The sequence below is a fragment of the Thalassophryne amazonica genome, chromosome 12, assembly GCF_902500255.1.
Source record: "Thalassophryne amazonica chromosome 12, fThaAma1.1, whole genome shotgun sequence".
Taxonomy (NCBI): Eukaryota; Metazoa; Chordata; class Actinopteri; order Batrachoidiformes; family Batrachoididae; genus Thalassophryne; species Thalassophryne amazonica.
Window position 1 is genome coordinate 24,473,588 of NC_047114.1, and position 14,019 is coordinate 24,487,606.

General features: G+C 45.9%; 1 protein-coding gene across 4 annotated transcripts in view; it reads left to right on the forward strand.

The window, feature by feature from the left end:
• Positions 1-11,337: 11,337 nt before the first annotated feature.
• Positions 11,338-14,019, forward strand: part of LOC117522086 (CREB-regulated transcription coactivator 1-like) — a 75,874-nt gene continuing 73,192 nt past the window's right edge. For 2 of the 4 annotated variants that reach the window (XM_034183458.1, XM_034183461.1), the window contains exon 1: positions 11,342-11,533. In XM_034183458.1, the coding sequence (XP_034039349.1) occupies positions 11,408-11,533 (126 nt within the window). In that variant the 5' untranslated portion in view covers positions 11,342-11,407. Of the gene's footprint in view, positions 11,534-14,019 lie in introns of all 4 variants that reach the window. The other 2 variants (XM_034183459.1, XM_034183460.1) reach the window with 2 other exon arrangements.

The following is a 14,019-nucleotide window of genomic DNA, read 5'->3' on the forward strand; positions in this document are numbered from 1 at the left end:
ATTTTCTTCATTCATCAGCTCCTCAAAATACTCCCTCCACTTTCTCAACACACTGTCCTTGCTTGTCAGTGTGGCCTGCATTGCATCTGTCTCTCACTGGATGTGGTCATGACCTTGGGCATGGGAGACTAAAAAACAAACAAACAACAACAAAAAACAAGGCCTCAAGCATCTGTTGCTAGAACATCTTTTGGTGTCAGAGAGTGAGCTTTACTAACCTCACTGTACAGCACCCACCACATTTTCATCACTTTTTATCATCCTGGGCATCCTTTCCAGCTTGGTCCTTCTGTCTGGCCAATCAGTAAAAGTATTTTTTTTTCATTTCTTAGTGTCCAACTTCATGTACAAGTTGCTATAGGCCCTTTTGTTATGCTTTGCTGCATCGCTCATCACCTCATACTGCATTTCCTTGTACTCCCATCTATTTCTCTGATTCTCCAAATACTTTTTCAAAAAGTTCTTTCTCCCTATACTTTAAATTTATTTATTTTCTTTGTTTTGCAATAGGGTCATTCTTTAACTACGGGCACTATTGGCCTTGTAAATGTAATTTCCACCACACCATTGCCTTACAATATAAAGTGCCTTGGGGCAACTGTTTGTTGTGATTTGGCGCTATATACATGTGCTCTGATGTCACTGTTTATCTCCATAGAACTACCCAAACAATCTTTCATACAACTGTTTAGGGACATTACAGTGTTGTGGTGGAAATTACGGCAATAGTGTGGGACAACTACATTTTGTTTAAAAAAAATCACAACAGTTGTATGACATTGAATACCCAAATTATGTTTTGATTATTTTACTGATATTTTATTCAGAGATATTTTAAAACATTAGAAAAAACATTTCTTTACCATGCATTTTTATCATTGAAGATCAAGTCTGGGTGTGGGACAAGCACAAAACGGCAATATTTGCATATAATGATGCTGAAAAAAGGTGAAAAAGTCATCATAGACTACTAGAACAAATTTCTTAACACACTTTCATTGTAAAGATAACTATAAAAGTGTGAAATTTCACCTTTTTTCTGTTTTTCATACAATATGATCAAAGGACATACTAAGTGCCCGTAGTCTAAGAATCACCCAATAACTGAATTGAGCTGTTATAACATGCAAAAAACTAAATTTAATCATTATGCTTTAAAACTGAATTCCATTGGGTGAAATCATATCTACACTCAACAAAAATATAAATGCAACACTTTTGATTTTGCTCCCATTTTGTATGAGATGAACTCAAAGATCTAAAACTTTTTCCACATACACAATATCACCATTTCCCTCAAATACTGTTCACAAACCAGTCTAAATCTGTGATAGTGAGCACTTCTCCTTTGCTGAGATAATCCATCCCACCTCACAGGTGTGCCATATCAAGATGCTGATTAGACACCATGATTAGTGCACAGGTGTGCCTTAGACTGCCCACAATAAAAGGCCACTCTGAAAGGTGCAGTTTTATCACACAGCACAATGCCACAGATGTTGCAAGATTTGAGGGAGCGTGCAATTGGCATGCTGACAGCAGGAATGTCAACCAGAGCTGTTGCTCGTCTATTGAATGTTCATTTCTCTACCATAAGCCGTCTCCAAAGGCGTTTCAGAGAATTTGGCAGTACATCCAACCAGCCTCACAACCGCAGACCACGTGTAACCACACCAGCCCAGGACCTCCACATCCAGCATGTTCACCTCCAAGATCATCTGAGACCAGCCACTCAGACAGCTGCTGAAACAATCGGTTTGCATAACCAAAGAATTTCTGCACAAACTGTCAGAAACCGTCTCAGGGAAGCTCATCTGCATGCTCGTCGTCCTCATCAGGTCTCGACCTGACCTCCAGTTCGTCGTCGTAACCGACTTGAGTGGGCAAATGCTCACATTCGCTGGTGTTTGGCACGTTGGAGAGGTGTTCTCTTCACGGATGATGCGAAGGAGATGTGTTGCACTGCATGAGGCAAATGGTGGTCACACCAGATACTGACTGGTATCCCCCCCCAATCAAACAAAACTGCACCTTTCAGAGTGGCCTTTTATTGTGGGCAGTCTAAGGCACACCTGTGCACTAATCATGGTGTCTAATCAGCATCTTGATACGGCACACCTGTGAGGTGGGATGGATTATCTCAGCAAAGGAGAAGTGCTCACTATCACAGATTTAGACTGGTTTGTGAACAATATTTGAGGGAAATGGTGATATTGTGTATGTGGAAAAAGTTTTAGATCTTTGAGTTCATCTCATACAAAATGGGAGCAAAACCAAAAGTGTTGCGTTTATATTTTTGTTCAGTATATGAATTAATTACTGACTGATTTTTTTTATGCTGTGTTACATCAGGCTATAAATTCATAAAAGCAGCTGTATGTATCTACCTATGTATCTATGTATGCGCGTCCATGAAACATTTTCAATATCCATCACAGTCCAACAAAAGGGTCATTATATAATTTATTTTATTGTCTGGAATTCCTTGATTATGAACATTAGTTCAAAGTAATTTAATAAAAACACTTGAATTCATATACTTACATAGATGATGTTCTCTATTTTCATATGACATGAGTGCCCCCTGGTGGCGATTGTGTGAATTAATGTACATACATTTGTTAATGCAATGGCCATATTCCATGTATATTATTCTCTATACACGCTTATTCTACTTCAGGGTCATGGGAAGCAGGAGCCTATTCCAGCATGGGCTCGAAGCACGGCACACTCTGAACAGACCGCCAGTTATCTCAGGGCCACATACAGTGAGGAAAATAAGTATTTGAACACCCCTGCGATTTGCAAGTTCTCCCACTTAGAAACCATGGGAGGGGGTCTGAAATTTTCATCTTAGGTGAATGTCCACTGTGACAGACATAATCTAAAAAAAAAAAAAAAAATCTGGAAATCACAATGTATGATTTTTTAAATAATTATTTTGTATGTTACTGCTGCAAATAAGTATTTGAACACCTACCAACCAGCCAAGAATCGAGTTCTCTGACCTGTTAATTTTTCTTTAAGAAGCCCTCTTATTCGGCACTCTTTACCTGTATTAACTGCACCTGTCTGAACTTGTTACCCTGTATAAAGACACCTGTTCATACACTCAATCAATCACACTCCAACCTGTCCACCATAGCCAAGACAAAGAGCTGTCTAACACCAGGGCAAAACTGTAGACCTGCACAAGGCTGGGATGGACTACAGGACAACAGGCAAGCAGCTTGGTAGAAGACAACAACTGTTATGATTTTTATTAGAAAGTGGAAGAAACACAAGATGACTGTCAATCTCCCTCGGTCTGGGATTCCATGCAAGATCTCACTTTGTGGGGTAAGGATGATTCTGAGAAAGCTCAGAACTACACAGGAGGACCTGGTCAATGACCTGAAGAGAGCTGGGACCACAGTCACAAAGACTACATTAGTAACACATGATGCTGTCATGGTTTAAAATCCTACAGGGCAGCAAAGTCCCCCTGCTCAAGCCAGCACATGTCCAGGCCCGTTTGAAGTTCACCAGTGACCATCTGAATGATCCAGAGGAGGCATGGGAGAAGGTCATGTGGTCAGATGAGACCAGAATAGAGCGTTTTGGAATCAACTCCACTTACCATGTTTAGAGGATGAGAACAACCCCAAGAAAACCATTCCAACCGTGAAGTATGGGGGTGGAAACATCATATTCTGGGGGTGCACTTCTGCAAAGGGGACAGGACGACTGCACCGTATTGAAGGGAGGATGGATGGGGTCATGTATTGCGAGATTTTGGCAAACAACCTCCTTCCCTTAGTAAGAACATTGAAGATGGGTCATGGCTGGGTCTTCCAGCATGACAATGACCCCAAACACACAGCCAGGGCAACTAAGGAGGGGCTCCATAAGAAGCATTTCAAGGTCCTGGAGTGGCCTGGCCAGTCTCCAGACCTGAACTCAATAGAAAGTCTTTGGAGGGAGCTGAAACTCCAAACCTGAAAGATTTGGAGAAGATCTGTGTGGAGGAGTGGACCAAAATCCCTGCTGCAGTGTGTGAAAACCTGGTGAAAAACTACAGGAAACGTTTGACCTCTGTAATTGCAAACAAAGGCTACTGTACCAAATATTAACATTGATTTTCACAGGTGTTCAAATACTTATTTGCAGCAGTAACATACAAATAAATTATTAAAAAATCATACATTGTGAGTTCCGGATTTTTTTTTTTTTTTTAGATTATGTCTCTCTCAGTGGACATGCACTTAAGATGAAAATTTCAGACCCCTCCATGATTTCTAAGTGGGAGAACTTGCAAAATCGGCGACACGGCGACAACCTGTAAATGCACATTTCATGTATATTATAGTGTCGTGTAGTTTTTCAGAAGCTTTTGTGTATCTTTTTTAGGTCTACATTTCAGTGTCAAGTAGCTCCTTGTATCTTCTTCTACCAGAATCACTGGATATCACACTTAGGTTATAGGTAAAGTATACATGAGGTTTCTCCTTTCTTCATCTAGAAGAAACAGGATTACATCATTATGCACATTGACGTATGCCGTCCCCACCAAGGGCCATTCGTGTCATGCAAAAGTCATCTTCATAATTATACTGATTCAGTGTGTTCAGACTGTGCACTAACTGGAGCCTCAAAATAGTAACTTCATAATTTGATATGGATGCACATTCCTGAACTGCCCAGCAGGTGGGACTAAAGCACCTGCAGTCTTCTTTTTCATGCAAACTCCAGAACAATGTTTGAAACGAGGGTGTTCCAAAGGTCATGGAACAGCATTTTGAGTTTGATGTAATTTGTAGTACCGACAGAAGGTTTTAATATCATCCCCATTCACACATTCTTCCCCAAAAAAATCCAGATTTACTTTCCCATTGTGTAATAATTTGTCCTGAGTTTGGCACTGTGCTGCATTCATGGGTCTCATAAAAACTTTAGCAAAACACAAAGATTAACAAAACATCAAGCTGAAATGCAACAATATTGAAAAATTTAACAGAAAATAAACAGCTGTCAAACATGAATTCGATAAACACAAAGATTCCATTTGGATTACTGTGTTTTTTATATATATATTTTTCCAATGTTATTATTTATAATTCAGCAGTTCAATGGAAAGCAGTTTGTTAGACTTTTATAGTTGCATTGAACTCAGAAACACTTTTGTGACACTTCTCTTTGTTACACCGCAAATAAAACTAAATATGAGAAAAAACTGATGACTTACAGTAATGGATCTAAGAGTTTGTTAGTAACAGATTACATGTAATCAGGATTATGTAATGAAATTACAAAAACAAGTAACTATAAACAGACCATGTTACATTGGGAGAAAATTGTAATCAGATTACAGTGAGATTGTCAAGGATTACTTGATTACATTTTGATTATTACAATCTGATCATTTGAAAATTATGAAGGCTTTTACAATGATCAATCAATCAATCAATCAATTTTTTTATATAGCGCCAAATCACAACAAACAGTTGCCCCAAGGCGCTTTATATTGTAAGGCAAGGCCATACAATAATTATGTAAAACCCCAACGGTCAAAACGACCCCCTGTGAGCAAGCACTTGGCTACAGTGGGAAGGAAAAACTCCCTTTTAACAGGAAGAAACCTCCAGCAGAACCAGGCTCAGGGAGGGGCAGTCTTCTGCTGGGACTGGTTGGGGCTGAGGGAGAGAACCAGGAAAAAGACATGCTGTGGAGGGGAGCAGAGATCGATCACTAATGATTAAATGCAGAGTGGTGCATACAGAGCAAAAAGAAAAGAAACAGTGCATCATGGGAACCCCCCAGCAGTCTACGTCTATAGCAGCATAACTAAGGGATGGTTCAGGGTCACCTGATCCAGCCCTAACTATAAGCTTTAGCAAAAAGGAAAGTTTTAAGCCTAATCTTAAAAGTAGAGAGGGTGTCTCCCTGATCTGAATTGGGAGCTGGTTCCACAGGAGAGAGCCTGAAAGCTGAAGGCTCTGCCTCCCATTCTACTCTTACAAACCCTAGGAACTACAAGTAAGCCTGCAGTCTGAGAGCGAAGCTCTATTGGGGTGATATGGTACTACGAGGTCCCTAAGATAAGATGGGACCTGATTATTCAAAACCTTATAAGTAAGAAGAAGAATTTTAAATTCTATTCTAGAATTAACAGGAAGCCAATGAAGAGAGGCCAATATGGGTGAGATATGCTCTCTCCTTCTAGTCCCCGTCAGTACTCTAGCTGCTGTTGTGTGGGCCGCTGAAGAGGAGGTACTGCTGGCCCACCACCACCAGAGGGCGCCCTGCTTGGAGTGCGGGCTCCAAGCACGAGAGGGCGCCAGACCCAGAGGAAGTGACAGCTGTCACTCATCACACCAGCTGTCACTCATCTACACCAGTACTTAAGCCGGACTGCAACTCCACCTCCCCGCCGAGAAATCGACTACCGAGAGGTATTTTCTCTGCTATCTGACACTTTGTGTGTACTAAACCAGATCTCTCTTGCAGCCTTATTCTTGTGGACGTTGCCTTATCCGGGACTTCGGCGTGTGGCGTGACGACGACGACTGCGCCACACTCTCTGAACAGATAAGTGGTTAGACAAGAGCTGCACGAGTGTGTGATTCGGAGGTGGAGGTTCTCCTCCTGACTGTGTACAGACTGTAGACCACTGAGTGTAAGGACTTACACTTCATCTTGTCTCTGCTTTTTGCCAGCAGTACCAGGGTCGACAGCCGAAGACAGAGGTCACCTGGGGACTCGGGACTTGGCGGCTCCGGTGTTCTTCAGACCGTTGGTGGTGGAGGCCGATACCCGTTACCTCTGTTGGATTCAGTGTTCACGCCCCTGCATGGAGCCCAAATCTTTACGAAATTGGATCTTAGAAACGCGTACCACCTGGTTCGGATCCGGAAGGGAGACGAATGGAAGACGGCATTCAACACCCCTTAGGTCATTTTGAGTACCTGGTCATGCCGTTCGGCCTCACTAACGCCCCGCGACGTTCCAAGCTTTGGTAAATGACGTCTTGCGGGACTTCCTGCATCGGTTCGTCTTCGTATATCTGGACGATATACTCATCTTTTCCCCGGACCCTGAGACCCATGTCCAGCATGTACGTCAGGTCCTACAGCGGTTGTTGGAGAACCGGCTGTTTGTGAAGGGCGAGAAGTGCGAGTTCCACCGCACTTCTTTGTCCTTCCTGGGGTTCATCATCTCCTCCAACTCCGTCGCCCCTGATCCGGCTAAGGTTGCGGCGGTGAGAGATTGGCCCCAACCAACAAGCCGCAGGAAACTACAGCAGTTCCTCGGCTTTGCAAATTTTTACAGGAGGTTCATTAAAGGTTACAGTCAGGTAGTTAGCCCCCTGACTGCCCTGACCTCCACCAAGGTCCCCTTCACCTGGTCGGATCGGTGCGAAGCCGCGTTCCAGGAGTTGAAACGCCGGTTCTCGACTGCACCAGTTCTGGTGCAGCCTGATCCTGATCGCCAGTACGTAGTAGAAGTGGACGCCTCTGACTCAGGGATAGGAGCCGTGCTGTCCCAGAGCGTAGAGGCTGATAAAGTTCTCCATCCTTGTGCCTTTTATTCCCGCAGGTTGACCCCAGCTGAACGGAACTATGACGTTGGCAATCGGGAACTTCTTGCGGTGAAGGAGGCTCTTGAAGAGTGGAGACACCTGCTGGAGGGGGCGTCGTTGCCTTCACGGTTTTCACTGACCATCGGAACCTGGAGTACATCCGGACCGCCAAGCGGCTGAACCCCAGGCAAGCCCGCTGGTCTCTGTTCTTCGGGCGCTTTGACTTCCGGATCACATATTGCCCCGGGACCAAGAACCAAAAATCAGATGCATTGTCCCGGGTGCACGAAGAAGAAGCCAAAGCGGGGCTGTCGAACCCCACCGAGACCATCATCCCCGAGTCCACTGTCGTGGCCACCCTTACCTGGGATGTGGAGAAGACCGTCCGGGAGGCCCTGACCAGGAGCCCGGACCCGGGGACTGGCCCCAAGGACAGACTGTACGTCCCATCAGAGGCAAGAGCTGCCGTATTGGACTTCTGTCATGGGTCCAAGCTCTCCTGTCATCCCGGAGTGCGTAGGACCGTGGCAGTAGTCCAGCAGCGCTTCTGGTGGGCGTCCCTGGAAACCGACGTCCGGGACTACATCCAGGCCTGTACCATCTGCGCCAGGGGCAAGGCAGACCATCGGAGGACGACGGGCCTCCTCCAACCCCTGCCAGTGCCTCATCGCCCCTGGTCTCACATCGGCCTGGATTTCATCACGGGCCTCCCGCCGTCCCAGGGCAACACCGTAATCCTCACGATAGTGGACCGGTTCTCCAAGGCAGCCCACTTCGTGGCCCTCCCGAAGCTCCCGACGGCCCAGGAGACAGCAGACCTCCTGGTCCATCACGTCTTGCGGCTGCATGGGATACCATCGGACATCGTCTCAGATCGTGGTCCCCAGTTCTCTTCACAGGTGTGGAGGAGTTTCTGCAAGGAGCTGGGGGCCACCGTGAGTCTCTCGTCCGGGTACCACCCCCAGACCAACGGCCAGGCAGAGCGGGCCAACCAGGAGTTGGAGCAGGCCCTTCGGTGTGTCACCTCCGCACATCCGGCGGCCTGGAGTCACCATCTGGCCTGGATCGAGTATGTCCACAACAGCCAAGTTTCGTCTGCTACCGGCCTCTCCCCTTTTGAGGTGTGTTTGGGGTACCAGCCCCCATTGTTCCCGCTGGTGGAGGGAGAGGTCGGTGTCCCCTCGGTCCAGGCCCACCTCAGGAGATGTCGCCGGGTGTGGCGGACCGCCCGCTCTGCCCTGTTAAAGGCCCGGACGAGGGCCAAGTCCCATGCGGACCGCCGACGGTCCCCGGCCCCCACGTACCAGCCCGGGCAGGAGGTGTGGCTGTCAACAAAGGACATCCCCCTCTGTGTGGACTCACCCAAACTGAAGGACAGATACATCGGACCATTCCCTATCCTCAAGATCATCAACCCGGCCGCAGTGAAGCTCCGTCTCCCGGCTTCGCTGCGGATCCACCCTGTCTTCCACATGTCCCGTATCAAACCGCACGACACCTCGCCCCTCTGTACACCTGGACCCACGCTGCCTCCTGCCCGGCTCATCGACGGGGAGCCTGCTTGGACGTCCGCAGGCTCCTGGACGTCCGTCGTAAGGGGCCGGGGTTCCAATATCTGGTGGACTGGGAGGGGTATGGAACCTGAAGAACGCTCCTGGGTGAAGAGGAGCTTCATCCTGGACCGGCCCTCCTGGCCGATTTCTACAGACGACACCCGAACAAGCCCCGGTCGGGCGCCAGGAGGCGCCCGTTGAGGGGGGGGTCCTGTTGTGTGGGCCGCTGAGAGGAAGGTACTGCTGGCCCACCACCACCAGAGGGCGCCCTGCTTGGAGTACGGGCTCCAAGCACGAGAGGGCGCCAGACCCAGAGGAAGTGACAGCTGTCACTCATCACACCAGCTGTTCACTCATCTACACCAGTACTTAAGCCGGACTGCAAACTCCACCTCCCCGCCGAGAAAATCGAACTACCGAGAGGTATTTTCTCTGCTATCTGACACTTTGTGTGTACTAAACCAGATCTCTCTTGCAGCCTTATTCTTGTGGACGTTGCCTTATCCGGACTTCGACGTGTGGCGTGACGACGACGACTGGCGCCACACTCTCTGAACAGATAAGTGGTTAGACAAGAGCTGCACGAGTGTGTGATTCGGAGGTGGAGGTTCTCCTCCTGACTGTGTACAGACTGTAGACCACTGAGTGTAAGGACTTACACTCATTCATCTTGTCTCTGCTTTTTGCCAGCAGTACCAGGGTCGACAGCCGAAGACAGAGGTCACCTGGGGACTCGGGACTTGGCGGCTCCGGTGTTCTTCAGACCGTTGGTGGTGGAGGCCGTGTGGGACGCGGCCTCTCTCTCGTCGGGGTCTTCTATCTTCGAGCCTGCCCACACGTCACCTGGTGTTAATTGACTTTACAAATTCTGTGTGTTACGTTGTGTGTTGTCACAACATTAAATTGTTACCTTTTGGCTTACTCATTGTCCGTTCATTTGCGCCCCCTGTTGTGGGTCCGTGCTACGACACCTTCCCAACAGCTGCAGCATTTTGAATTAACTGAAGGCTTTTTAGGGAACGTTTAGGACAACCTGATAATAATGAATTACAATAGTCCAGCCTAGAGGAAATAAATGCATGAATTAGTTTTTCAGCATCACTCTGAGACAAGACCTTTCTGATTTTAGAGATATTGCGTAAATGCAAAAAAGCAGTCCTACATATTTGTTTAATATGCGCTTTGAATGACATATCCTGATCAAAAATGACTCCAAGAAAAATGATCCAACACTAATAACTCATCGACTAGATGTGAACTAGAAGCAGCGCTACCCATGTTTAAATTGAGATTCATTTTGTCATTTTTTTTCAAGGACTCTAATTTCAACATTTGCAAATAGAAGAAAAAACTCAAGCCGCAGCAATCTGACAGCTTTTTATTTGTGGCAGTATTATTATAATTTTCAGTTTAAAAAGTGCACCACGACATCATAAACGTTGAGTTCAATTTGTGTAATTTCTTTGGAGAAAGAAAATTTTCATATAACTGAAAGCGATGTGATTAGGGATACTTTTTTATTTATAATTTCATTTACTAGCAAAATTGTGTGGAGGGGTTGTGTGTGTTTAACATGTGCACATTTTCAGTTAAGTGTTTGTGAAATAATCTGTAAGTATTCAGATTACATTACTTTTTTTGCAGTAGTGGTGCCAAAGGGGGGGCTTGGGGGGCTTAAGCCCCCCAATAATGAGCCAAGCCCCCCCCTCAGCTCCCCTCCAATAATTCTGCCAATAATGTGAATTGGCAATAAATCTTTGATATAGATGATTTGTGTAAGGTTGATTCCATGCATTGTCTTGAGCACCATTTCAATGAATTCAGTTTGTATACCTATGTGCAACTTTACTGAACTTGCAATCATTCTAAGTGATGTGTGTGTGCATTGATACCACATTTTAGAAGAGCACGGGTAACTAAAACATATACCTTGGTATTTATGAAGCAATTTACTATATATTGTTCATTTTGACGACATTTTGTGAAGCCCCTCCAACTTTTACCCCAGCCCCCCTCAGCTCCCCCCAACAAAAATTTTGTGGTGCCGCCACTGCTTTTTTGTAATCCAGTGATTATTGTTCTTATTCAAAAATAGCAAAGTATTTTGTAGTCAGTAACTGACTACATTTCCCAGTTCCTGAGCGAGTTCATTTTATTGTTTAGACTGACAGGCAGATTTGATGCGTTTAATGACCGGCGCACCGGGTCTGCTTCACAGACACGTTCAGCGGAAGTTGTGTCTGTCTTGATTCTGTCTAACTTGACAGTGACCACTGAAGGAAAACGGAGCAGAAACATGGCGACTTCGAACAATCCGCGGAAATTTAGCGAGAAAATCGCTTTACACAACCAGAAGCAGGCAGAGGAGACAGCGGCGTTTGAGGAAGTGATGAAAGACCTCAGCATAACCCGAGCAGCGAGGGTAATAAAACCAATTTTTTTTTGCTGTTTTTCATTTTTATTTCCTTCTCAGTTTGTTTGGCGCGAGCTGTCATTTAGGGGCGCGCGCGCAGCCCGCGCGGGACGAGAGGTAAACAAAAACAAACGACGCCTCCTGCTGCAGAACGTCGCCACGGATCGGTCCCACGGACGCAAAACGTCGCACGATTTCTGCCCCCACGCAAGTGCAAAGCGGAGGGGCGTGCGTGACAGCGCGTGCGTGCGTTAGCAGTTTATTTTCTTATAAAAAAAAAAAAAAGAAATCAATAAGAAATCACAGTCCACGCGCATTTGTGTGAATTTCTGCGTGTGATCGTGCAGCGCCCGGTGTTCTTAAATTACGCGTGTCCGCGGGCACAAACGCGTGACTGTGACGCGCTGGTGGGAGATGAAGGACAGCAGATTATGTGCAGTTTCCAGGCCTCCAAAGGAAATCCACGCATCCTCCGTGGCACGGACGACAGCAACGTGCCCCTGACAGGTTACGCACGTGTTTTGTTTGATCCTGGTTTGCATTTGGGCTGCGATCACATTGCCGTCTGAAGTGACCCGAATCTGATTCCCGTTGTTTTAAAATGTGCGCTGGGGTGTCCTGGACCAGAGCGCTGATTCTCAGAATGATGTTAATCTGCTGAAATCTCATGGGATTGGTGTCTGGATTAGTTGTGCTGTCTCTGAAAACATTAGTCCAGCTCAAAACCAGGACTGCATGATGTTGATCTTTGATACTGAAACAAGACACGTCTGTTCTGGTGCTGCAGGGCGCCACATCCACCAAGCTGCAGAATCACTCTGAGCTCTGATTGGCAACCACCCAGGCGGACCACTAATCCATCCCAATCTCACGAATGTAGGCATCTGGCTGTGGTGGTTGCCACTTTGTCCTGGAGAGGTTAGTTCGACACTTCCACTCAAACTGAGTTGAGGGGAGCACACTGAGTGGTGTTAGGAGAAATGACAGAAAGAACGAGGTGGCAGACTCTAAAAGGAGAACTGGCAAGCTGAAAAGGACGGGCATGGAAGGTGTCCTCATGAAATAGCGTTCATAAACATCAATGTAAACCTTCCAAACGATAATAAATCTGATTACAGCCTGTGCTGATGGTAATGTCTTCACTAGGGATGGGATGACTAGTCGTAATAGTCAACCACAACTATCTAACATCCAACTAGTCGACTGTTTTTTATTGAACTAATTGAGAACCATTTATTAAGTTCATTTAACCCTGAAAAGAATTTACCTACTGGAGCTGCCACCACTCCCTTAACTCAGTGAAGAAAGTGTGTTAACCTTGGCAGGTGAATTAGTCGGCTCACACGGGTCGTCTATGCCGAGTAAATGAATGCACAGGCGGGAATTGAACCCATAACCTTCTCACTGTGAGGCAACAGTGCTAACCACTAAGCCACCGTGCTGCCCTGGCTTAATTCATTCAATGTCAAATTTAGTCGCAGACTAGTCGATGACTAATGGTGTTGACTCGTTGACTAATTAGTTTCATTATTCGTCCCAACCCGTCTTCACTGTGCTAAAAGCTGTGCCAGTCACCAGAGAATGATTCCTGTTTTTGTTTGTTTGTTTGTTTTTTCGTCAATGTGGGCTAATTATTTTAGTGTTGTCATGGTAACATAAATACCTCTGCATGTGTATTGTTTGCACTTGTCTGACCCTGAAGGTTGACTTTTGTTATTGGTTCTGTGTGTCTGTGCATAAAGCAGGTTTCCCATGGTCAGTTTCTGGCGCTTGATTGTTCACTTTTATGAATCAAAAAGACAGTCAGTTACCCAGGCAGGGTATGCTGTGGTGTGTAGTCTGTGGTAATAGTGGCATTGCAGGATGCTGACCAGTTAGTGTTTTTATAGATGGGGCAATGAGCATATTTTACTGTAGAGATGGGTTTGATTTTTATTTCCTTACTGCAAGGGTGCCCAAGTTTGGTCCTTGAGATCTACCTTCCTGACACTCTTAGTTGTCTCCCTGCACCAACACACCTTAATCCAATGAAAGGCTCATTAAAAGCCTGCTAGCGAGTCTTTCACTGGATAGCTAGAGTGCTAACGGGGACTAGAAGGAGAGAGCATATCTCACCCATATTGGCCTCTCTTCATTGGCTTCCTGTTAATTCTAGAATAGAATTTAAAATTCTTCTTCTTACTTATAAGGTTTTGAATAATCAGGTCCCATCTTATCTTAGGGACCTCGTAGTACCATATCACCCCAATAGAGCGCTTCGCTCTCAGACTGCAGGCTTACTTGTAGTTCCTAGGGTTTGTAAGAGTAGAATGGGAGGCAGAGCCTTCAGCTTTCAGGCTCCTCTCCTGTGGAACCAGCTCCCAATTCAGATCAGGGAGACAGACACCCTCTCTACTTTTAAGATTAGGCTTAAAACTTTCCTTTTTGCTAAAGCTTATAGTTAGGGCTGGATCAGGTGACCCTGAACCATCCCTTAGTTATGCTGCTATAGACGT